At 40.8% G+C, this 27,486-nt stretch overlaps 1 protein-coding gene across 3 annotated transcripts in view; it reads right to left on the minus strand.

The window, feature by feature from the left end:
* Positions 1-27,486, minus strand: part of NTRK2 (neurotrophic receptor tyrosine kinase 2) — a 442,841-nt gene that overhangs the window by 186,976 nt on the left and 228,379 nt on the right. For all 3 annotated transcript variants that reach the window (XM_060199493.1, XM_060199492.1, XM_060199491.1), the window contains exon 13: positions 8,386-8,574. In XM_060199493.1, coding sequence (XP_060055476.1) covers positions 8,386-8,574 — 189 coding nt within the window. The remainder of the gene's footprint in view (positions 1-8,385; positions 8,575-27,486) is intronic.

The following is a 27,486-nucleotide window of genomic DNA, read 5'->3' on the forward strand; positions in this document are numbered from 1 at the left end:
GAAGAAAAGGCATTCCTATAGAACAGGGAAAATATTGAGTGGGAATTATCTGGTTATTGATGATCCAGTACACTCAGTTTCCTGGAATAAACTAACTGACTTAGGTAAGACACTGGGAGACATAAAGTGATCATCTGCTTCAGCTGATCAGTGAGCTACAGTCAGAATCATGGAACTGTTGGCCCTACACCAAATACCTCAGCCTACCTTATTTCCTCTATGACATAAACCATGTGAAAATTGAGTTCCTCTGGATTTAGGATCCCTCTAAACCAGTACTGATGTGGCCAGTGGAGCCCCAGCTCTGTCTTAGACCCCGTTTAAGACCAAGTAACTATAAAATCTGAAGCTGGTAGTAATACACAGTGAAATTCCTACAGGCAATCCAGAACAGTCTACCCAAGATGAGCCATTACTTTATAAATATGAACAAAGACCAATAAAAATAACAACATGAACAAATAGGAGAATAAAAGAACATTTGTAAGACTAGAAATTCACCTCACCAACTGTTAGAATTACAGGTGAGTTCTAATTTCATCTTTATGTCTTTATGTTTATTGTTTATAGACTTTCCTGCTAGAACCTCTACTGTATTATTTTAACTTTAAAGTATGACATTTTAGGGCAATTAAAGGCATTTGGTAGTAATTAAGACTAAATTCTATCTCCAAGAAATCATCATATCTATACCAACTAGGGTGCCAAGTTCATGTGGTCTTTCTGGGAGGGTTCTAGTTTTGGTCAGCCTACTGCTGTCCAAAAGCCTTCCCTATTATATAAACATACTACTGACACAAGTTTTTTAATGTTATATGTATTTTTCACTATACTATTATAATAAATTAAGATGGAGGTAAAGGTTTAGGAAATCAGAAAGCAGACAAAACACCTTCATATATATTATGCTATTTATATTATTATATATATTACTGTGAGGGTTCAAAGGTCAACAAAAAAACACATATACATGGATTCACTCATTTAAAATCTGTGTTGTACAAAAATCAACTATAGCTCTCTGTCCCATAAGGAGCAAATTCAGTTTACTAGCCTTCCAAAGGAAGTGACTGCTACTAAAAGGAAGTGACTGCTACTAAGAACAGCCCAACAAACAGATGCATCAGTTAACACAAAGGATAGTAGAATGGGGCCTCATTAAGAATTGTCAGAAGGAAGGAAATCTGAGAAGAATCCCAGGTCTTATGGATTCCCTTCTCAGAGGGGAAGAATTAGTCAAGACAGACTATCTGCCCTCAAGAAGGAATAAAGCTCCAGTCTGTTACAATACTTGCCATAAAGGATCATATCCAAGAAAGTATCCCACTATGCCTTCTCCTACTCACCATAAGGAACAGAGCGGATCAGAGTATCTAGAAAGCAGGATCTTCTCAGCAAAATAAGAACTGCTTTTGCATTTCTGCATTTGTGTTTGCTGAGTTAGTACCGATCGACCATCTGTTGTCATGTGCAAGAGTGATCAACTCAAATAGGGTGAATTTTAAGTAGATTCATTCTGCTGGCACCTTAGCTCCAGGGATGGACCTTAGGCAATGTCCAAAACGAGTGCAGAATTCTACATCTGCTGGTGTATTTCTAACAAATCACTGATGATTTGGCAAAATCGGGCTGAAATGTCTGACTGAGGTCTGGGAGATGCACACTTCCATCTCAGTGGCCAATGATATGGAAGGAAGTAAAGACTGTTCTCAGGATATCACCTTGAGTGCTTCCCTCCCCAAATCCTTAGTTGTTTTCTCCCCTTTCCAGCCATTAAATGTTGAATTAAAATCTTTCACTAGGAGGCCTAGGTATTCTATAATTGAGTGATACTTCTTTTTTTTTCATTTTAAGAAATAGTATCACCCAATGGTCAAGTGCTAATAAAATGACACAGATTTGACTTAGTTGCACATGTGTTTGGCACTGATTTGCCAACAAATCTTTATCTCAGTGGAGCTGATAATATTACATAAATTTTAAATGCAATTATCCAGTGTGTATTCATTTCCTTTCTGCTAGGAAAACTCAAGTTATTTTTCTTTAAAGCATTATTTGATAGTTTTTTTTACCATCACCACTGGATTTGAAGAGAATATAATATCAAGCTGTTATAGTTAGCAATGGGAGAGTGTGGCACCAAGAGGGAGAGAGAATTAGGGACCTGACATTCGAGCAAGGTGCCATGAAGACATCCATGGGACGGATGTCAACTCAGTGTGTAAGCAGTGCAGTCATTTCTAAGGATCCCCAAATAACTGCATTCTATCTATCCCAACACTCATGCTGGGCAGGATGGACCTAGCTTATTTTTTAAAAAGCAGTACCAGATTTCCAATGGGATAGAAACATTCCCAAAGCAGCTATGACTTGGCCAATTAAATGTTTAGAAGGATATATGCTTCTGGGAGATATTAATATGTTAAGAATGATGGGAAACACTAATATGAATGTTTCTACTTGTCTTTAAATTCTAGGCCTGACCATCAAAATGGACCATAGGGATGTGACTGCAGATGACTCCTGAAGTTTGAAAACAACCTTGGGTAAACATCAGGGCCTTTATACTTCGAGTGAAACTCTAGGGTCCTGGGTGTATTTCACATTTTGTTTCATGTGTACTCAAGGTAAGCTCCATAGCTCTGTTAAAATATATATATTGGGTTGTCATGACATATTTTTATATGTTTTCCTATGAAAAAATGCATCATGACTTTTCTGATATGTGTGTGTATGTGTTATATTATCCACCCCCTCAAGATGGTAGGTAGTACAGGAGAGTGTGGTAAGGCAGTTAAGGAGAGCAATAAGTGCCTGTGGACTCTTTTTTTTTTTTCATTTTTTAAAAATTTCTTTATTGGGGAATTAATGTTTCTGTGGACTCTTTTAAAATACTATTAAAAGGCTCCCTCACTTTATAGTCTAGGAATCTGTGCTTATCTATATAATTGACTAAAAATCATGTAACCAATGGGAAAAGCACATTAAATTAAATACACACACACACACACACACACACACACACACACACACACACACCCACAATATAACAACTGGAGAAATATGTATGGCACATTTTTTTCCAAGAAATTGATAAATAACCATTTGATTGGAAATGGAACCAAAACAGAGAAAAGTCACAATTACTGATAAGCATTTGCCACAAGTCCATGGTTACAGAAAGGGCATGCACTGCAAGGGCAAACATATACACACTTAGAGGCAATTCTTATTTAAGTTAGGCCCTAGGTCTAGGACTCTAGCTAATGAACAAGGCTGGGAAATGCATAATTTCAGAAAAATGACAGTCAGTCTATGGCCTTTGGTCTTCCTTCATGGGGAGCTGTAATATAGCCTACCCCCCCCCACACACACACACACAGACGCGCGCTTCCAGAAAACCCAAGATGGATAATTCAGGCGTTTTGCTGGCTAGAGGATTTTGCTTTGTTTTCCTTCTTTCTTTTATTCAGCTCAGAAGGTGTGTTTTCAATGTACCCTGTCAAAATCTTTTTCTTAGCAGTCAAGCACAGCTGTGCTTGAACAGAGTTTGTAAATCTTACTGGGAAACCACCCCATGCTGTCAGGTCGGTGATGTGGTTTTCCAACACATCTAAACAGACTAGTTGAATTAAAGACCAACTCCAGACTTGATGTTGCTGAGCTCATCAGCTCCATCTTGCCATCGCAACTGATCGAGGAGATGGGTCTATAGTTTAAGTGATATAACCCTGGGGGGTTGGTCATTAGAGCACAATGCTTCTCTTTGGAAGGCAACTTCTTGCTTGGCTAGGCTATGGAAGCTAAAGAGTGACGTCAAGATGTTGTCTGGCCAGAATTTGCAGGTAACCATAGAAGTCTTCTGCTTCATCAGGCATGGGCTTAGCCTCCTTTAGTTCCTGTAGTGACACGGGAACATCCAAATACCAAATTATTATCAGGCAGTCTTGGGGGAACCTCTGGGCCCTGCAATAAAGTAGATAAACTTGCTATTGGAAAGTGGCCAGGAGCAATTAAGCCCTGTTCATATTGCTCTAAAAATCCTACAAATCATCTCTGGACTTTGTAAATGAAAACCTCACATAGGTCCTGATAAGAGATGGGGGATATGATTACTTTGTCATCATCCTTCATTTAATTGATCTTCTGCATCATTTTAGTGAATCTGATGTGATCATGTTTCTTGTTTGTTGTTCTTTTTAAAAAGCAAAGCTATGCCAGGATGGAAGTTGTGTCACTTTGGACATTTTATTCATTGCCTATAGTATAAGGTGTTTGTGCTAATCCAACTCAGGGAGTCATAAAATCAGTGATTGGACTGTCAATCAACTCCTCCTTGTACTGATTTATTTTTATTAGTGATTTAATAATGATCAACAAGATTGTGGGATAAGATGGGTACAATTCCCACCACCAGAGTTCTGTATCCCATCCTCTCCATTGGAAGGTTTTCTATTCTTTTTTTTTTTTTGATAATTATTTATTTTCTCTTTTGTTGCTCTTGCTGTTTAACATTGGTGTGGTTATTGAAGTCGTTGTGGGATAGGACAGAAATGGAGAGGGGGGAAAGACAGAGAGGGATAGAGAAAGACACCTGCAGACCTGCTTCACCACCTGTGAAGGGACTCCCCTGCAGATGGGGAGCCGGGGACTGGAACCTGGATTCTTTTTTTTTAATTTAATTTAATTTTTTATTTAAGAAAGGACTAATTAACAAAACCATAGGGTAGGAACCTGGATTCTTACGCGGGTCCTTGAGCTTTGCACCAAGTGCGCTTAACCCGCGGTGCCACTGCCCGACTTCTGGTTTTCTATTCTTTATCCCTCTGGGAATATGGACCCAGGATCATTATGGGGCACAGAAGGTAGGAGGTTTGGCTTCTATAATTGCTTCTCTGCTGGATGTGGGCATTGGCAGATTGATCCATATTCCCAGCCTGTTTCTATTTTTCCTTAGTGGGGCAGGGGTCTCGGGAGCTGAGGTGGGGGGTTGTCTGCCCAGGGAGGTCAGGTTTGCGCATGGTAGTATCTGCAACTCCTTGTGCTGATTTTCCATTTATCTATTTGTCTGTTTCAAACCATTATTTAATTGCAACTAGTAATGACTGTAAGATCACAGAGTGTAGTTTCACACTGCCCCGACCACCAAAGTTCTCTCCTTGTGCTGATTTCATTGATATGTCAAGTTTTGGGGATGTACATAAAGTTGTAAATGCCTAGTTTTTCTAGACACTGGGAGTATCTGATAGTAACAGGTCCAAATCCTAGTATAGTCTTCACATCTGTCTCATATATCTGTGAGTCCGACTGACCAGTGTGATCTGTATATAATGAGGGGTTAGGTTCCTTGCTCTAAACCACCTTATCCTGGTGCACTGTGATTTTATAGTGATATCTTTAGCCATTGGACTCTCCAATAAGGCCTATGAGGGCAAGGAACAGCTCATTATCAAGGGATCTTCAGCTCCTAGAACTATCAAAGCATTGGTGTTATGATGTCTATCCCTATCTTTTAGTTTCTCTCTCTGTCTGAATGAAAAAACTTGACTTAGGTGTGTCAGGTAGTAGCATAGCTGGTTGAGCATATACATAACTCAGGGAAAAGTCCCAGGTTCAAGCCCCCACCTTCCCATCTGCAGGAGGGAAGCTTCATGAGTGGTGAAGCTGTGCTTCACTCTATCTGCCCCCCCCCCCATTTTCTTTCTGTCATATCAAAATAAATAAATATATGATACTCAAGCAAATTTGTTAGATAGCAGCGAAGTTGTGCATACATGAAGGTTCAGTTCCACATAAAAAAGGAGTGTTTCTTCAGAAAGTGTTATCAATATTAAAATACTGTTAAAACATGTCAAGTAAGTAAACTATTATGTAGTCAAGTTTAACAGAAATGGGACCAATGAAAAAAGTTATGAATTATCTTTACTTGTTATAATTCTTTGTAGCAGTTGATATTTTGGTAGTATGTAATGAATATTAGTAGCTAATATTTCAGTAATATATATGTCCACATCAGGTCAACATCTAGTTAGTAGCAAAAGTACGCCATGTCCCATGCTCTGAAAGAACAGTTCAACAGATAGTTACAGTTTCTGCACCATAGAAGCTTACAATCTAACCTAAACAAGGCTACAGAACACACACGAGAGTGGTCATACTCAGCACTTAACGAAAGGCAACAGATACCCCAAAATATAGGGAAAATATGTTGGGATAAGGAATGGCATTTAACTAAAGGGGGAGGGAAGAACAAAAGTGAGTTGCTTCTTCATTCCCATTTCTTTGAAAAAGTTCTCCTGGAAGATGTGTGATTTTAACTGTGCTTAAAATCTTAAGATAGCACTTGGCTTGATGCCTGGAAGAAAGAAAGTTTTCTTCTGGTACAAGATGCTGAGTGACAGAGAACACTGAACCGGGTTAAGTATGGCTGGTTGAAAGGCCCGGCAAGATCTGGAAGGAATTATCAAATAGAGAACCAGGGCTCTGAAGCCCTCTGGTAGAGAGGACAGAAAATGAAGGAAGGTAGAAGGTCTCAACACCCCCCCCACCCCGTTCTTTCTAAGTGGAAACAGTATAAAGTGGCTCAACCATGAAGACAGGGCTCCTCCAAAAACAATCAAAATGGATAATGCAATGGCTTCACAAATATCTCCTTGGATTATAGCTTGAGGCAATGTCCTTTGAAAACATCCTTGTAAGATTTCCAAGGGCAGAAAGCACTTCCAGATAGAACCACAAACGCAGCTGCCTGACCCACATTCTTCAGCAGGGATTCATCTGGTTACCTGTGCTTGCTTGCTTACTCATTTGTCTGTTTTTCTCTTGTTGGACTTGTTGGGTTGATTCTATCTACTTGATTATTCTGCTTTATCTTTCCTCCATTAACCAAGGAAAGCAAACTTGAGCACAGGTTTATTTTAATCAGTCTCGGTTATAGTAAAGTTTCAGACTAACTGATTCACATCATACAGCCTAGTTCTGGTGGTAACAAGGGTTTCAAAATACCCTGTTCCCATGGAGAACAATCTCAACCATGAGAGATTCTTTCATCACAGTCTCCTGCTTTGCCATGTTCAACATTTGACCATTTGACCATTATTCGTTTAAAGGACCTTTGGAAGCTACTTATCTCAACAAAGAATGTACGTGCTAATCAATGCTTCAATACAACTCTTTCACACCATAGTGATGATCTTTGGATGACAATACCTTGATTTCAAATGACACCCTTTATTTTAAAGAAGCTCAGTGTTCATCACATTCACTATTTCTATTTATCTTAGTATATTTTCAACTGAAATCATAGTGGGGCCCAATCTCACAAGTTAAAAACTAGTAGTGTTGATCTTCCTAATTAGACCCAAATCAACATTAAACATACTTTGGGTTATATTTGAATGAGTCAGAGGAAATTACTAGCATTCTCTTACATATGAAAAAAAATTGCTAAATCCCTTTATACTGTGAGAGTTCTCAATGAGAAGTCAGTCCCCAAGACCCAACCTTACAACCATACTACCTTATCTCAAGGTAAATATTTCAAATGAGTTAACATACAAATAGACAGAAAATATCCATTCATCAGTGCTAGGGAGCTTTTGGGGGCTGAGTCACCTGCTGTTCTAACTCTCATGCCACTTATTCCTACACTAGGGAAGGCCTCAAGTTCCAAAGACACAAATCTACTTATCCACTGGGCTTTATTTATTGTCTTGAAGCCTATTCTACATTTCTTAGATATGAGCAATGACTCAAGAGAACAAGTAAAAGTTTCTGAAAAAACTCCAAGTTTCCCAAGAGAAGTGACTGAATTAATTTGGTCCTAAGAAATAGAAGTTCACATAGTTAGTACAAATATCATCTGTCAAGATGTCTCCTTGCTGCTATGGCATCACAACAGTCTCATGCTGGGCACAAGGGTTGAACAAAAAAAAAACACAGAACTTGGTAAATTGGTGTCACTCATGTATAACAAAGTGCCTTCAACTTCCTCAGTATCTATAGTTTCTATTTAAGTAACTTTTCCATAAACCAGATTTAAACCCCATCACTTGTTTTTGTGTAATAGCTGATGTATACACATTCTAATGGCACTTCTGGTTTCTGTCTCTATTCCAATATAACTTCAGAGTGACAAATGATTTTGGGAAGTAAATCCCAAGAGAAGTCAGTATCTGCTCACAATTCTAACCCCAACAGGAGATAACTCCGAAAACTCCATAAGCAATAAACTAAATGAGATAGTCCTAGGGCCCAGAGCACCAAGAAACCTCAGGCATTTCATTGCCCCTCCTCTGAGTCATCCTTGTTGAGTGCTCTGATAAACACATTGGTTGACACAGCTATGTAGTAAATGGGCCAAAAAGTATAAACAGCCATACTTACACGTGTCTGGCTTGAGTTGACTGTTGGTAATGCCAAAGTATTGGGGATTTTCAATAACAGGGATCTTGGTCATTCCAATAATGACAGCATCAGGACCACCCTCCGAAGATGATGGGGTGTTACTTCCATTAGAGATATGGTGAAGTGGGCTGGCAGAGTCATCATCATTGCTGATAACTGAAGCTGGGCCTAGAGTTGGGAAGAAAAATGCATATTCCTCTGTAATGTTGCAATAACTTCCTTAAGTTGTAATTCCTATACATAAAGTATACATACTTAATTTAAAAATTTAATAGATCTTCATACAATTAAAGAGTTGTGAGACCATTATTATAAATTAATTTAGGTAGACTTCATTTTCACCATCAATTAGCCATTACTTCCCACTCTCTACACTCCCATTCTTAGGCATCCAAGAATTTACTTTCCAACTCTATGGACTTACCTATTTTGACCATTTCACATAAATTGAATCATATTATGTGATCTTCAGTTTAATATCTATAAAGTTTATTAATGCTATACCATGTGTCAAACACTTTGTTGCCAAATGCTGTTCTTACTGTGGATAAGCTATGCTTTGTTTATCCATTCATAAACTGAGGTTCAACCTTTTGTCTGTTCTGACTAATGTTATAACCAATGTTACTATGAGCATTAGTAGATAAATGTGTGCTCTTCATGGGCATATATTTTCATTTCTTTTGTTGGGACTTATGTTGAACATTTTGAGGAAATGCCAAACTTTTCACATGTGACTTCTCTACTTTATATTCCCACCAACAATACGTAAAGTTGCTAATTTGTTTACTTTCTTCTCCTGTAATTTAATATGCAGCACTCCTCCTTTTCTCTGGACATCTTTAGAAGGCTCTCTCACTGAAACTCCCTGTATAGGGTGGCAAGATAGTTCATCTAGGAGGTTGCTTGCTTTGCCATCATGCAAACCTGATCCAAGTCCATCCCCTACCTCACTGAGAGGAAGTTCAATGCTGTGGTAAGTAGATACTGTTTCTTTCTCCCTTTATAGCTTAAAAAAAGAAGGTTGGGCCAGAATGGTGAAATCCAGATTATTATCATAAAAAATAGAGGAAACTTTCAGCATGAATTCAGTTTTCCCCTCTTATAATACCCTAAAAAAATAACTAGAATTCAGTGATCTCTGTGCCTTTCACCACTCTTGGAACGCTGTTTACCTTCTCTATCCTATTCACTCACATTTGTAAAATGCACACATGATACCTATTATTTTATGAAACTGAAAATACAACTACCTAGGTGAAAATGTATTATAAATGTAAAAGTGTTCCATGAGAATGAATTATTACTAGACATTTCTAAATGAACATACAACTGACAGGCTAGAATTATATTCGACTGTCCTATTGCTATACTCTTATTTTTGTTGTATAGTCTGTTAACAACTGAAGCACCATTGCCTAATAAGGATATCTCTAGCAGTTTTAGAATTTGTAGTCACTAAATTTGAAGATGTCTTTATACTAAAACAAAAACCAAAGTATTTTTCACAACTTTCTAGTTCAAAATTCTCCAAAGTTATTTGTCCATAAATATGATCCATTGTGTCTGTTTTGTTTTTTAACCAGAGCATTGCTCACCAGAGGGCTTATGGTGGTACTAGGGATTGAACCTGGAACCTCAGAGCCTCAGACATGAAAGTCTTTTGCTGGCTCAGTCAACTGTGTCTTAACTAAACAAGTTATTCATTAGTCAATAAGCCCATACTGTGACAGATTAAATTGATTCTCAAAGATACATATCAACATGAGAGCATCAAAACAATTAAGATGTGTTAGCTCATGTTGGGCATTATATATGTTGAAATTAGACAAAGTCCCTTAGACTTATATTCCACATAGTTCTTCACTGTACCAAGTCAGTGCAGGACCTCGTGGAAATAGACCAGTGGCATAAACCCAAAAGGAGATATGAAAGAAAAAAATAAGGAGAAAGATAAAGGGAGACAGTGAGAAGGTGACATTAAACACCTGGCCAAAGTCAGTATATTCCAGGGAAAGGAAAGTCTACATTGCCACTGCCTGAGATAAGGAGTGTGTTTCCACCTGACCTCCCAGGATGCATGCATCCATACTCTACCTTTTCCCTGACACTTAACAATGTAAATAAGATGAAAGTTGTAAAAATAAAAATAAAAATGTTATCTCATACACTTTAAGATTCTCCTGTGAAATATAATGGGAGTCCAGTCTCCAGACTCCAAGGTCCACTTCTCCTCGTGTGGGAATTACTACAGTTTGCAGTGATAACAAATGAGCATTCCACAGCTTGCTGAACCATAGAAAAACTATGCAGGAGGCAGCCAACTGTGATTATAGGCAATTTTTTAAAGCCTTCTCTCAAGGGGGTATGCACTGCAGTCACCTTTAATGACATACTCTGGCTTAATTCTGCAAACAAGTTCTCACAGAGCCAATTTAGAAGCCACACAACACTCAAAGCCTAGGCGAGCTCACCCACTAGTTGTACAAATCTTGTACCTAGCTCACCATTGTTCAGGAAGAGTGGAATCCTGCCAAGAATAGCAATAAAGACAAGTTCTTTCTAATATCCTTAACCATCCCTGTTTTATGATCTGCTTCCTGACAGGTCCACATCACCCAGAGTGTAAATCCAGAGATGGAAAATGTGGATGGAAACGTGCTTTGCAAACGTTGCTGGGTCTTGTCAATAATACTTTCCCCACCACTGACCCCCTGGCCCCTTTCACTGCAGCTGTTCTTTCTTTGGAGGGTTCCAAAGCATACTACTGCCTGAGCTCCCAAAGAGGGGGTGCAATAGAGGCCACACATTTCTCAACAGTTCGCAGGCTGCACGTTTACCCCCAGAAATGCAGGCGTTATTAGTCTTCCTGCTGTCAGAAGGCTGGCCATGTTTGCTTCTGGAGCCCTGGCAACAAACAGAGCTATAGTAATCCAGCTGCTCCCTGATGCTTCCTGGGCCCAGGTGGCTCTCAGCATTCCCACAACATTTGATCATTTTGGAGGAGGCTGATGCCTGGAAAACAAGGCCAAGATGCCTCCAAGAATGTGGGCTCTGAATCATCTCTGATGAACACAGTGGAACCCTAACTTAAAGAGTTCAACCCAGGAACTTGCTCTTATTTTCTCCTCCATCAACTAAGGACATTCTCCCTTTCCCCGTGGCCTCTCTGAGTAAAATCCCCAACTCAGAAGTCACAGACGGCAAGAGAATGGGCTCTCTGTTTGGAGGGAAGATATATTTAATCCTGGAAGCAGTATAAAGCACCAGAGGTAATTTTTCAAAAGCCTTTTCATGATATCAGCAGGTCGTTGATGACAAGACTAAGCAAGGGAGAAGTTTCAACAATCTATCAAGTGGCATATTAATTAAAATGTTATTTTCTCCATTACTGATGTTCCAATCCCTGAAAGATTGATATGGCTGGTGAAGTTGCAAGGTAACGGCCCATTTTTCTGTGAACTCTTTGATCTAATGGGGAGCATGGCTGCGGTAAAGTTGGGAAAGGGGGAGACACTCCCAGTGGAGACAATAGATGTCGATATAATTTGACAGCAGCCTGTCTGTGCGTGTCACAGGCTGTGTCTTTGTGTGTCTGTGCACATGCTGATAGAGACACCAGGAAAAGACAGACAGAAGTAGAATCAGGGTTACATCACTGAGTGCTGCAAGAAATCTGAGGACCTGAAAGACTGTATTAGAATTTTTTTTAATTTTTATTTTTATTTTATTTATTTCCTTTTGTTGCCCTTGTTGTTTTATTGTTGTAGTTATTATTGATGTCGTTGTTGTGGGATAGGACAGAGAGAAATGGAGAGAGGAGGGGAAGACAGAGAGGGGGAGAGAAAGACAGACACCTGCAGACCTGCTTCACCGCCTGTGAAGGGACCTGCCTGCAGGTGGGGAGCCGGCGGCTCGAACTGGGATCCTGACGCCGGTCTTTGAGCTTAGCGCCACCTGCGCTTAACCCGCTGTGCTACAGCCTGACTCCCCTGTATTAGAATATTAATCAAAAGTTTAAAATTGCTTCTTGGGTTTGTAGTAGATATCTGTCTAAGTATTGAGCTAACAAACAGGACTTACACCTGAGGCAGGAAGATAGGTCAGCTGGAAGGGGGCCTGCTGTGCCATGTTTTCAGCCTAGGTTGGAGCCTGGGCTTCACTGTTCTGGGGGAAGGTTCAGTACTGTGCTGACTTTCTTCCACCCCCCCTTCTCTATCTCTCTTTCTTTTTTTTTTAAAGATTTCTTTAATATTTTATTTATTTATTTTCCCTTTTGTCACCCTTGTTGTTTTATTGTAGTTATTGTTGTCATCACTGTTGGATAGAACAGAGAGAAATGGAGAAAAGAGGGAAAGACAGAGAGGGGGAGAGAAAGATAGACACCTGCAGACCTGCTTTACTGCCAGTGAAGCGACTCCCCTGCAGGTGGGGGACCAGGGGGCTCAAACTGGGATCCTAACACCTGTCCTTGTGCTTTGCACCACGTACACTTAACCCACTGCGCTACAGCGTGCCTCCTAGGTCTATCTCTCTTTCTATCTGAGAAGGAAAGCCCAGAGTGGTGAAACCCCAGCAACAACAACCAAGAAAAAAGGCTTAAGCATACAAACAATTTTCTTTATTTGGGGGTTAATAGCCTACAAACATTTTTTAACCCACTCTCATTTTAATACATCTCAGGAACAGAAAAAAATATTTTTCTCGTATCAGAGCTATTGGGGAATGTATTCTGCATATGAAACTTTACAGAAATTTCTTTCTTTTAAAAAATGCTTTATTGGGGAGTCAGGCTGTAGTGCAGCGGGTTAAGCGCAGGTGGCGCAAAGCACAAAGACCGGCATAAGGATCCCGGTTCGAACCCCGGCTCCCCACCTGCAGGGGAGTCACTTCACAGGCGGTGAAGCAGGTCTGCAGGTGTCTGTCTTTCTCTTCTCCTCTCTGTCTTCCCCTCCTCTCTCCATTTCTCTCTGTCCTATCCAACAACGACAACAACAATAACTACAACAATAAAACAACAAGGGCAACAAAAGGGAATAAATAAATAAAATAAATATTAAAAAATGCTTTATTTATTTATTCAATATAGAAATCAAGAGGGGGGCTGGTGGTGGCACACCTGATTGAACACACATGTTACAATACACAAGGACCTGGGTTCGAGTGCTCTATCCCCACCTGCATGGGGAAAGCTTTGTGAGTGGTAAAGGAGTATGCAGGTATCTCTCTTTCTCTCTCCCTATCCCTCTCTCTCCCCCCTTCCCTCTTGATTTCTGGCTGTTTCTATCCAATAAATAAAGATAAAATTTTTTAAAGAAAAAAAAAAAGAAATCAAGAGGGAAGATGGAGAGATAGATAGGGATCTGCAGCACTGCTTCACAACTTGTGACAATTTTCCTCTGTAGTACCCAGGTCCCTGCTCACAGTAACATGTGCTTTAATGGATATGCCACCACCTGCCTCCTTTATAGACATTTCCAAGCCCAATTTAGTTGTCTTTTCCTATAAGAAGAATCAATGACAGTCATCTGGGATAAAAGTCTCCTGCTGGAGTTGGTGTATAGTACCAAAGTGAAAGACTCTGGGCTGTGTGTGTGTGTGGCGGGGGGGGGGGGGTGTTACAGGTCCTGGAAAAGGATGACAGAGGACCTAGTGGGGTTGTATCATTATCTGGAACACTGAGAAATGTTATATATGTACAAACTATTGTATTTACTGGTGACTATAAACATTAATCCTCCAATAAAGGAAAAAAAATAATTTTTTAAAAAGTCTCCTGCTCTACAAACCAACCAGGTGTTCTTGAGCAGCAGTGTTATCTGCTGTTTATTATCAGAGTGCTGATGCTGCAGCATCTGGGGCCTTCCATGCTGTCCAGGAGGAACCCCACTGCCAGAATCAGCCAGTTCTGTAGACAGTAAAGAACCTGTCTCTGAGAGCACCTCTCACATCCAAGCCAGTCAACCCATAATGGACACCCACAGCCTCATTCCTGACTAACCCCCAAACTCTGGACACTGTGTACTTGCTCATCACTCCAGAGCCAGCTTCCAGACAACTGGGGAACCCTGTGCCCCAGAGCCATAGAGGCTATTCAACCTAACTAGTTCTAAACCTGCTGTCTCTGCCCTGCCTTTCCTTCCTATGGAATCCACAATCAAGACACTGAGCCCTGTTTTCACTTCACTTCCTCTGCCTCCTCCTGACTGAGCTAGTTGCTTCTCCCACTGCCCCCCATCCCATGGTGTAACATGTCCTCTCTTCTGAGAACTGTGAGTGAGCTGCTTCCTTTGTATGATTCATATACTCTGAGGGAGAAGGAGAGGGAGAGGGAGAGAAAGACAAAGATCACTCTGGTATATGCAATACCAGGGTTCAAATTCAGAACTCAGGCTTGCAAGTTTGGTGCTCTACCTCCTGTGTAAACTCTTTCCATTCGCGCACACACACACACACACACACACTCTACAGTTCCAGAGGTCCCCAAAAGCACCATAGCATGGTCCACGTGGGGTGTGGGCACAGCAAGGCATGTATCCTTCCTGGTGAGCTATCTCTCCAACCCACCCATCAATCCATTTTAAAACAACAGCACCTCTGATGAACTATAACAACTAAAAAGATAATTCTGAGGGCAAGCTCTCTCTGCTGTGGCTTAAATGAGTTTAACCCTGCTTTGGAAGCATTTCAGAAGCAGTAGTCACTCTGCAGGGAAAACTACCTGGGACATATGTAATAGATACTGGGACTTAAGATTTCATGGAGCAAAGGCCCTGCCTGACTTTTGTGAGTTTATCACCCACACCTAGAGAGTAGGGGTGGAGAGAGATAAATCTTCAAAAAAAGGGCTCCTTGGAGACTGTGAAGGTGAAAAATTCTCTCTGGTGTCCTGACAAAGTGCAGATGATCAGACATAGCAAAACTTGCTAGAGGAGAGGGCACAGCCTTTCCTGCCATGGTGAAACCCAGTGTTCCAACTTTGCCTCACAATCAATGTCCCTTTGTTGCTTAAGAGCTCTCTCCCTGGAATCCATACAGCTAGTTATGGGTCAGGGTGACTTGCCCTCATCAGGTTCTTTCTACCTGAGTCTGTTCCAGTCTGTCTGTCACCTCTGGACTCAGGGGACCACTGGACAGATTTTGATAGAGATCAAGATCATCCAACAGTGTGAGGTTCAAAGAAGGAAAAAAAGTGGGGGTTTCCTTTGTGTAGATGGGGTGGACAATTGTAGAGCCAATGGCTCAGAACTAGAAGGTTCCATGACTTTGGTATACCTCCCTATGTGTAATTTTACCCATTGCCATCCTCGCTATCAAAACAGGGCTCACAGACACTCATGATGGTCAGATCTTGGAAACACACATACAAGGTATAAGACAGTCTGCCTTTTCATGCGTTCTAAGCAATCCCTGTTCATTGTCTCTGTACCCAGAGAAAATAGTGAACAAATGAGAGGTCCTGGGAGATCACACCTGACTTCAATCCTCGTGATGAGACGCATTATCTGTACTCATGTGGCAGCTACAAATTCTGCTTTTCAATTGTCAGCACGTAAGATGAATGTGAGGAACAGAATGCAATCAAGCCCAAATCACAGTGTCTGGACTTCTGAATCTTGTTTTGAAAGAGAAGTGGCCATAAATGAACACTGATTTACCAATTCAGAAATTTATTAGACCATGTCCAGTGGAAGAAAATGAAGATCCCAACTTGTCCAGATTTAAATGCTCAGCCAACTATTTGTTATAGATGAAGTTGGCCTACAGTTGTTTTTCATTTCCCTGACTTTCTTAACCATGACGCAAAGAAATCCTAGAGTTGGGCTAGGAGCTGACACTTCCTCACCAGATTAAAAAAAGTCAACTTAAAAATCATAAAGCCACTCACTGATCACAATTAGCAAAAGAAGTACCTTTTCCAGAAAAAGTCTTCAACAAACTGGAAACCCAGAACACAAAAATGAATCAAAGATAAGGAAGTATGAAGAGGGTCTAAGCAGTCTCACCTGAAATAAACAACACAAACTCATTACTTATCCAAAGAAGGAAGAACTACTTACCAACACACTGTCTTGATTTTATTTTCCCAAATCCAAACCATGAGAAATCTGAAAACCATAACAAAACATAAAATAAACTTCGAAGGAGAAGCGTAAACCAGAAGCATTTAGCTCTGCTTTTAGTGAAATATCCAACTCCCTCCAAAAGTTCCACTGGGGATCAACAGTTTCTCTCAAACACCAGCAAAAGAAGCCTTGCATTCCTGTGTCAAGATTTCTTTCTTAATCTGAGAACATGAGGTTCAAAGCAGGTAAGAGACAGCAGTCTGCTTTTACAAAAGAAAAAGAAAATGGCCACCCTGTGGGGTGAAAGACTCTGGAAAGTGATCATTCTATCTCTCCTCAACACCCATAAGAATGGAATCATCTAGCAGGAAGGCTATAGGGATGGAAATGTACCGTCAGTTTCACAAATGCACTGTGGGTCTGAACTACAGCAGTAGGGGAAAATAAGAGAAAACAGATGTCTTCTAGAAGTGACACAGGCAGTAAAAAGTACATCTAGTGCCTGCTTGACCAAGCCCAGTTCCTACTGCATTAGCGGAAGCTCCAGCACTTTGGTATCTTTCTCTGTCTTTTTCCATCTAAAAAAGGAAACCAGCTTGCAGCAGCGAAACCCCCAAAACAACAACAAAAATTAATTGATTGATTGATTGATTCATAAAGGAACATAACTTCCTGTGGGAGACCTGGCTGGCTGGCTGAGGACACCAGGGGGAGCATGGGGTTATCTTAATTCCACATAGATCCCACTATTGATTCTGCAGGACAGTAGGCTGCTCACAGCAGAGCTGAGTTCTTAAAATACAAGGCTCTGGTAAGCACGTGTAAGGAAAGGTCTGCCAAATGTTTGGAGGTCGTCCAGTAAATAGAGCCACAGTGAAATGTCTATTTGTTTCCAGGGCCTGACTGTTCCTTTCTAGGTCAGTTCACTGGGTTCAAAGGGAATTCTGCACAGCAGGGCACCCCCTGCATAACAGGAAGGCAGAGAAAGGGAATAAAGTCCAAATAAGCAACTGCTTCTCATCTTTCTGAATCTGCAGCAATTTATCCAGGTACTTTGGATAAAATCATCAGTAGGGGCCAGTGAAATAGTCCTCTTGGGTAGTATTTTGCTTTGCCAATGTACAGGACCCTCATTTGAGCTTGGTCCATACTATATTGAAGGAAGTTTTGGTGTTAAGGTCTCTTTCACTCTCTCTGCCCATCCCACTAAATAAATACATAAATACATAAATAAAATAAACAATTATTTTTTTTAAAAAAATCTATGTAAAAGAGCCAGTGGGGTGAAGCAGGATGTATGAGAATTCCTTGCACATTGAAAAATATCACGATCACTGTTATTCTCTAGTACAAGTCTCCTTTTTCCTTCCCCAGGATGTTACAACTTTAGCTTTCCAAACTCTAAAGCTGATTTTTAATTTCTGACTGATATCCCTCTGTGTGCTCTCTCCCAGGTTTCGAAGATGGTCTGAACATCTGGCGTCATGCCAAAGCCAAATAAAGATTCCTTTGCACAGAAGGCAGCAAAGCTCACTCACTGCTGCTCAGTCTAGCTTGGCAGGCTGTGCCTTAGAATTTCTTAAGACAAATCTCTTTCAAAACTGAGCACAGTGTCCTACAAGTCACCCTTTGTTTTCTCCACATTTGATCGACTTACATAGTTTTAATTAAAATGTAAATTTTTTGAGCCACCAGAGTTAGGGATGGGCTCAGTTCCTGTAAAACTCTATCTTTCCTGGTGGCCATTTTTTCCTTTCTTTGACAGAGAAAAAGAGACAATGGGAGACAGATAGAGAGTGAGAGACAGAGAAGGAGAAATACCTACAGCATTGTTTCATGCTTATGAAGCTTCCCCCTGCAGGTGGGGACTGGTGGCTTGGACCCACATATTTACACACGGTATATGTATGCTCTACGAGGTGAAACATCAACCAGCAGCTAAACTAGTTTTAAGACTTTTTTTTCCACTTGAACATTTTCCCAAATTCATGTTTGTGTCCTACAGAGAACCACTGTAAAAATGTGCCATAGCAGTCCAATGTTAGTGACACATTTCAGATGATGTCAACCACTGATCATATTAAACACAGCTACAATGGACATCTTAACATAGCTCAGAGATTCCCAACCATGTTTTCAACAAGGTGAATCTTAAAATAGAATTACTTAGAAATAGAATGTTTAAGGTTCTCACCACATGTTCTCACTTCGCTAGGCCACTGGATCAGGTCTTACTTTCAACAGTGGATGAGAGGATAGGAGCATATTTTCAAGCACCCCACTCTTTGGGAAAGTGATAGGCGAACCATTTCTTATTTCCAAGTGTCATCGATATATTTCCACTTAATTGAGTAGAGAGGCCTGTCAAAGACTCCTCTCCAACTTGCAGCATGAAACCTCTCACAACCATGTCCTAAACTGGCATTTAACACAAGTGCAGGAAGAACAGAGAACATGAAAATCATCTCACTTGGCCAATCAGTACAATTCACTAAGCGCTTCCTGCAACCCCGCATCTTCCTTATACGTCAGTCTAACCCTTGAAATATATTATCTTCTGTTCATTGACTTTGAACTAACAGTTAGTGAGGGTGATACACCTAGCAAGGGTGACAGCTCATAATGACTGAGTAGGAAGTTAGCTTTCTAATTCCAAGTCCAGGTTTGCTTTCTCTCCCTTCCTTCCTTCCTTCCTTCCTTCCTTCCTTCCTTCCTTCCTTCCTTCCTTCCTCTCATTCTTCCTTACTTTCCCTCCCTCCCTTTCTTTCTTTCTTTCTTTCTTTCTTTCTTTCTTTCTTTCTTTCTTTCTTTCTTCCTTTCTTTCTTTCTCATAGTTGCCTGTCTCCCTACTCCCTCCATCCCTCCCTCCCCTTCCTTCTTTCCTTTTTCTTTTCCTTTGCCTTTTTATTGCCACCAGGGTTATCCTTGGGGCTCAGTACCTACACAATGAACCAACAAATTACCATGCCCAGCAGCTTACCCCACCCCTTTTCCTTTCTTTTTATTTCATAGGACAGAGGAAAGTGGGGAGGGAAGGACAAATAGAGGGGGATAAAAAATAAAAAAAAAAACTCTGCACTGAACCAGGCATGACACCACCTGGACTGCAGAGTTGCCTTTCTAGTCTTCTAAAATACTTAGCCACAGTTAGCCCAAGTATTTTACATTGCAATCAGGATTCAATCTTCTGTACTGATTCTTGCTTGTTTACTTAGTAGGCATAGCAGAAAGTTGAAAGAGAAATAAGTCGTATAAATTTTCCTCAAGGAACTTGTGGTTGAGGATTAGATATCCTACAAGTATATCCTGGATGTTGGGAACTTAAAGGAGAAGCATCATCCCTTGCTGATGGGGATGAGGAACAATGGGGACTCCTGTGAGTAATATATATGAACAATAGATCAGAACTGGCCAGGAACACTGAACAGCACCAGAGGTGATTCTCATTGTAAACAGTCCAGTTGTGGCTAGAGAGGGGAGTTCTTTGTGTGTCAAAAGGCTGACACAGCTGGAAAGTATATAAAACTGAGCAAGTATCAAGTCAAGATTATATAATTTTACAGAGAAAACTGTAGGTAATGGTCATATCTCACAACCCTCATCCATCTATAAAAGAACCCTTGGGACATACTACAGTAGCATGATCAAGATTAAGATTGATTTTTGAAAAATCATTTTGATAACAGAGTAGGAATGGAATACTGAGAGGGAAAGAAGAAGTGAAAGACAGATTAAGATTTTTGGAAGGTATCATGTTGAGTGAGACAAGTCAGAAAGAAAAAGACCATTATCAAATGATCTCACTTATAGGTCGGACTTAAGAATAAAGAACAGTAAAAGAAAACATAAGGCGAAACTTGGATTGGGTGTGGCATATTGCACCCAATCAAAGGACTCTGGGGATGAGGGAAAAGGATGGCATAAAAGAACACTGGGATCCTGTTGTGCCCCTAGACACCAAACAAGGGGAGAGAAGAAATCGTATCTATGTGTTAAAAAGATTATAGTGGGGGTCGGATCATGGTGCAACAGGTTAAGCACACATAGTACAAAGTGCAAGGTCCTGCTCTAGAATCCAGGTTCAAGCCCCCTCCCGCTCCCCACCTGTGGGGGCAGGGGATTACGCATCACAAGTGGTGAAGCAGATCTGCAGGTATCTATCTTTCTCCCTCTCTATCTCACCTTCCCTCTCAATTTCTCTCTCCAGGAGCCATTGATTCATAGTGCAAGCACCAAGCCTTAGCAATAATCCTGGAGGCAAATACATATATATACTCTAAAATTTTTTAAACCAGAGCTCTGCTCAGCTCTGGTTTATGGTGGTGTGGGGGGATTGAACCTGGGTCTTTGGAGTCTCAGGCATGAACATATCTTTTGCAAAACCACTATCCTATCTCTCCCCACCTGAAGTTATTTATTTTTCAACAAAAATCTCTTAAAGGAGGTTTCTGGAAATATAAAGGTGTGAAAGCATCATGGTTTGAACTGAACAGTGGGGGAGGTGGGACAAGAAAGAGAAGAAGGGACTCTCACTGAGAAGAGACTACAGGACTTGAAGATTAACTGCAGTTGATTGTGAGGGAGTGAGCAATGAAGACTCAAGAAGTGGAAACAATGAGACAAATAGTGGATGATACTGTCCACAGCATCTCCACAAACATAGGAGGAAGACAGACTTGGGGGTTCAAATGAAAACACTAACTTGGGGTAAAAATAAAAATCCCTGGTAAGGTATCCTTTTGGAGAAAGCGTTAAGGGGGAACCATTCCATGTTTTGCCCTCAGGTCTGGACACAGGTCTACCCTTAAAGTGGATTTACCCAAGTTCAAGAGCTTACAGTTTAGTGCAGAATGGAAGTCAGATGACCTTCTTGTGAAGACATGAAAACACCTCCCCTTCCCCACCCCTGTTTTTCACAGGCACACATGACAGAGCATACAATGCAGGCCAACTTTTTAACAAAGGTTCCTAAGTTGTGGAAAGGTTTCTAAATTCTCTTAAACAGTAACATAGTTATTATGTCAGAGAGAATAGAATCTTCTTGGCTATATCCTAGAGTATTTAGCAGATAGGAGAGACCATATTAAACAAGGCTAGTTTAATACCTTTGACCTCTACTTCCCCAAAGGTGTCTCCAGGGAACAGCTCTCTCTTGATGGATTTAAGCAATGCTCTTAGAACCTAAAGACCACATTTTACCAGTGAAATTTTCCCACAAGGCCCAAAAGCAACAATTTCTCAATTTCCTGTGATGTTTTCACCCACTGGGAGTAGAGTTCTGCCAAACATTCTTTTATTTTCTGTTTAATAAGAGACACTTTATTCACTGCAAAATAAAGGATGCCTTCAAAAGCAAATGTAGTTGCAGTGAACTTGAAGAAACTCCTCTTTTTGGAATCTAGAGCATGGAAGAGCCCTACATTATGAAGTTAACCAGTTAAACCCAACTCATTTGAAACACAAAAACAGGAAGATTCAGTTTTCCCTGACCAGCGAAGAAGAACTAGACAGTGGCAGCACATTAACAACTGTAAGATAGTCAAACAAAAAAATAAATGGCAGCAAGGATTGCTTCTCAAGCATTCCTCAAAGGAAATGGCTAAAATGTAGGGCGTCAAAGAGAAATATTTACGACGCAAGTCAGAGAATCAGAGGAAGGAGCTGGAAACAGGCAATGTAGATGAAATGTAATCTTCCCTCCGGGTGCTGAATTGCACACACGCTAAGAAACGCTGTGTGAGATTCTGAGCTTCAAGAGAATGAAGTTTCTGGGTTTATCTTATTTATTTATTTATTTCTGAGCTTTGGAATAATCATTGTAGTACTTTAGGAGAAAAATCAACTTTCTTCTGCTTTAATTCTAGAAAAATTAAAATCTGCTATGTTCTCAAATGTAATTTCTTTACTGGCTTAAGGTAAAACTCACCAAATCACTCTGCTCACAAGAAAAGCATCTTAAGCATTATAATGGAAGCAAACAAGAAAGTGTGACTCAGTGATGAGAATTCACTTCACTGGGCTAGATGGTGGCTCATCTGGCACAGCACACATGTTACCGCGTGAAAGGACCTAGGATCAAACCTCAGTCTTGGAGCGGGGGTAGAGGGAGGGGGAGTGACTTCATGGATGATGGAACAGTACTACAGGTGTCTCCTCTTTTTCTCTGTCTCTCCATCTCTCTTTGTCTCTTACCATAGAAAAAGGCCACTGGGAATGGTGGAGGAGTTGGGCAGGGAGAGAGAGAAGGAGAGGGAGAGAGAAAAGAAGAAGGAAGAGAAGAAAAACAAAAAGAGAAAAGAAACTATATTTCACCTGCTTTCCTTTTCCTTTCCTTCCCTTCCCTTCCCTTCCTTTCCCTTCCCTTCCCTTCCCTTCCCTTCCCTTCCCTTCCCTTCCCTTCCCTTCCCTTCCCTTCCCTTCCCTTCCCTTCCCTTCCCTTCCCTTCCCTTCCCTTCCCTTCCCTCCCCTCCCCTCCCCTCCCTTCCCCTCCCCTGTCCTTTCTTTTTCTTACCAGAGCACTGCTCAGCTCTGGCTTATGGTGGTGAAAGGACTGAACTGTGATCTCCTGAACAAGTCTGTTGTGTAAACCACTAAACTATCTCCCAGGCCCACCTCTCATTTCTTATGAGTATACGCACTCCCTAAAGAACAAGGGGAAGGGCAACTCTGGTCTGCCTTGCTCTAGGGAAAGAGTGCGCCAGACAGTGTATACTCAATAAGTGCTTGATTGAGCAACAAATTGCTTTTTTCTCAAACAAAGCACTAGAAAGAGTGACTAGTCTTTGGAGTAGAGGGGAAATGAATGTGGGGATTGCTTTGCTAACATACATTTTCCTTTCCAAGTGACACATAATCAGAGTGAGTAATATTTTGCTTCAAATTAATTCCAGTTCTTCAGGGCACAAAACAGTGTAGTTTAGGGCCAAGTTTCCACTTCAATTTAATCTTAATCTTTTACTTAAGGAAACAACCTTTATGTAAGTTCCATATCCATAGTCTGGGGAGAAAGATCAGACTTTGAGTTAGACAAGTTCTGAAAAATCATCAAGGATAGGACCCTGGAATTCTTCTGGCTAACTTCCATTGGCTTCATCACTCCTCTGCCCTCAAATTTTCAATGTGACTTATTCTTCTGTTCTCTGAGTAGCACTGAGAACCTCCAATAGGACAATATATAGCCACCATGTGTATTGTAATTGCAACTTCCAGCTGCATTCTGAAATATATCTTCTTGTTTCTGGGTCTGTCACTGACATACATACCCCAGCTATCCCTTTGTTTAGTTGTGGCCATGTTATTAAATTTTAGCTTATAAAATATGAACAAAGTGATGGGAACTGCTTCCAGGCCTGACCCATCATGAGTTTACACGTATGCTTACCCCTATCCGTCTCCCTCCTACCTGTCAAGAAAAAAAGACAACACTTAGGGGGGAAAAAAAGTTCAAAGTCCCTGGCAGGGGAAAACACAATGGTTATGTGAAGAGATGTCCATGCCCGAAGCACAAGAGGTAACAAATTCAATCCCCCACACACACGACCATAAACCAGGGCTGAAGAAAAAAATAAGTAAATTCAGTATCTTGAAGGTATCACATTGTGTGAGATAATCCAGAAAGAGAAGAATAAATATTTAATTGTTTTACTCATAGGCGTAGCTTAAGAAGCAAGGACAGTAAGAGAAAACACAAGATGGAACTTGAACTGGGTGTGGTGTATTGCACCAAAGCAAAGAACTCTGGGAAATGAGGGAAATGGATGGGATGGAGGGGCTCTGATGGTGGAACAGGTCCTGTGTTGGGGAAGATAATGTCTTGCCCCTCTCATGGGGAGATGATCGGTTGTGCCTATGTGTCAACAACTGCACTGAAAGTCAACAAAGTCAACAAAACCCAATAAAACAAACAAACAAAAAATTGAAGTTATAACCTGAAGATAGCCCAAAACTTCTGTGCTCAATCTTATAGTACTTTTTTATGCATGTACAGAAATGGATATTTTCAACTTGAGAATCACTGAAATCATCCCTCTGCTTTCATCCATATACATTCACCCACAGCATATTATGTTTGAACTTTTATCTGCTTTAGGATTATCTGTCATGGCATGGGACCCAAAGGGGAGAAGTATATGTGCTTATATGTATATATGTGTATATATTTCTATATGTGATATAGGCATTATAGAAAATAATATGGAAATTCTTTAAAACACTAAAAATAGTACTAATATATGATTGACTCAACAATTGCACTTCTGGGTATTTCCTCCAAACAGTGAAAGAACTAACTCAGAAAAGTATCTACACTTCTTAAGTTCATTTCTCTATCTCCCTTTCCCTCTTAATACCTCTGTCCCTACCCAAAATGAATAAACAAAACATATTGTTAAATAAACTTAAACTCCACCCCACCTGCAGGGGGAAAGCTTCACGAGTGGTGAAGCAGGGCTGCAGGTGTCTGTCTGTGTCTTTCCCTCTTTATCTCCCCCATCCTTCTCAACTTCTCTCTGTCTCTTTCCAATAATAAATAAACAAATAAATAAAGCCTCCTAGTCTGTAAGAAAGTAGACCTATCTAACTCCAAAATAAATAACTTAAACTTCACTAAATTAAAAAATTTATATTAAATAATCAGGAATCTTTTGCAAGTGTACTTGCTACCTTTCCAATTCATTAGTGGCCATGTGATGAAAACTTGATGAGGGCTATATTTCAAGGTAAATGTTACTGAGTACCCAGTGGTGAGGCAGAACTGTGAAAGACCTTGCTCTCTTTGCATAACCTCGGGGTATAGCCTCCCCTCATAGGCTCTGTGTCCTATTGCATAAAAGCAGAGGTCCAGAAATGTTCCCTAAGGACCTCTCTAGCTGTCGAAGTTTTTATCCAATCACCAGGCATATATGACTGTGAATAGAGAGCCACAGGGCCTTTTATAGCTTTTCAGAGCCTAGGTATTTTGGGAATGTGAGCTCATGTGCAACTTACAGCAAAGCACTCAGTCAACTGGCCTAGATTTCCTCCTGCTAAGTAATACTCAGGAGCTCTGGGGCCACTCCATCCACATCATGAGAGAAGGGTTTGTGCTCAGCAAAGACAATGTTAAACAACAACAAAACAACCAGTATCTGTTGAATACTGGTTATATGCCAGGAGACTTACTAGAGATTAGCTACTATTCTAATTAGGGAAATCTAGCCAGCTTCTCTTGCAGCATGACATATAAAAAACAGAACAGGGAGTCGGGCTGTAGCGCAGCGGGTTAAGCGCAGGTGGCGCAAAGCACAAGGACCGGCATAAGGATCCCGGTTCGAACCCCGGCTCCCCACCTGCAGGGGAGTCCCTTCACAGGCAGTGAAGCAGGTCTGCAGGTGTCTATCTTTCTCTCCTCCTCTCTGTCTTCTCCTCCTCTCTCCATTTCTCTCTGTCCTATCCAATAACGACAACAATAATAACTACAACAATAAAAAAAACAACAAGGGCAACAAAAGGGAATAAATAAAATAAAATAAATATTTAAAAAAAAGCAGAACAAAATATTCAGTCTTGCAGATTGAAAGTTCAGAAGTGTTGAGTGGGAATAGATGAAGTAGACTTGCTAGGTATATGGCAGCATGTCCTCATCTTGTGTTTCAAACATTTTATTTTGAGGGGAAAAAATCCCTACACTGCCCTACTCTCTGAAGGGAGGCTGGGGTATCCTGCCCTGTCACTTGAGGAAGACTGGGCCTAACATGAGTGCAGCCTACAATATTCCCAGCTATGAACATGAGCTGTGAGCTCAGATTAATAGGGAATTGGAGGTTACACAGGCTCTGGTGCCAAATATATATCTATGCCCTGGGTCAGGTGGATGGAGGTAAATAGTTAATTTTATTCATAGAATTTTTTCAAGAATGGGAGCTACTTTCCACCCTAATCCAACTTTCTTGTCCCTTTCTCTACTTTGATGCCATTTTCTCGGACAATATTTTTATCTGATTTCATGTTAGCTGTTAACTCAAGCAAAAAAAAAAAAAAACTAACATAGTTGTGGGCTCTTGGAAACATGTGTAAAATGGACCTCCTAGCTTTCTCCCACCCTAAGATCCCAAATCTCATCTAGTCTGTTCCTACTTTTTGGTTCCTGTTCATTAACCATTTTGTCTCGCTTTATACCCTGCCACCTTCCAGACACTAAGTTGCAGATGCTATCATGATTCCATCCTGAATTCTCTGGGCAGATGGCCTCACCAATGTGTCCTGGAATCTCACCTCTCCAGAGCTCTACCCCACTAGGGAGAGATAGAAATTGGTTGGGGGTATGGATCAACCTTCCAATGCCTATGTCCAGTGAAGAAGCAGTTACAGAAGCCAGAACTCCCAACTTCTGCATGCCAAAAGGAATTTTGATGCATTCTCCCAGAAACGGGAAAAGTGATAGTCGAGGAAGATCCTAAGATGACTCTGAACTCCAGCTCCATCAGAGCCTGGAGAGAGAAGAGGGAAAGGGGAGAGGCGTCTAGATGTAGTAATAGGGCTATGTGTGGCTTGGAGAAGATAGGACTGAACCTGGAAGAAAAGGAGGCAATTAACCACAAATGTAGATATATAGTTGTTGAAGAGATGATAGTTAACCCATGTCTGCAACCCTAGGAGAACTGCTGTGGTTTGCAATAGAAGGGTTAGGAATTCAGTACTCTGGTGGTGGGAACAGAATGGAATTATACATGTTGACATGTAATTTTCAATATTTATTTATTTACTCCCTTTTGTTGCCCTTGTTGTTTTATTGTTGTAGTTATTATTATTGTTGTTATTGATGTCATCATTGTTGGATAGGACAGAAGAAATGGAGAGAGGAGGGGAAGGCAGAGAGGGGGAGAGAAAGATAGACACCTGCAAACTTGCTTCCCTGCTTGTGAAGCAACTCCCCTGCAGGTGAGGAGGCAGGGGCTCAAACCAGGATCCTTCTGTCTGTCCTTGTGCTTTGCACCACCTGCGCTTAACCTGCTGCACTACCGCCTGACTCCCAACA

Source organism: Erinaceus europaeus, chromosome 10 (genome assembly GCF_950295315.1).
Source record: "Erinaceus europaeus chromosome 10, mEriEur2.1, whole genome shotgun sequence".
Lineage (NCBI taxonomy): Eukaryota > Metazoa > Chordata > Mammalia > Eulipotyphla > Erinaceidae > Erinaceus > Erinaceus europaeus.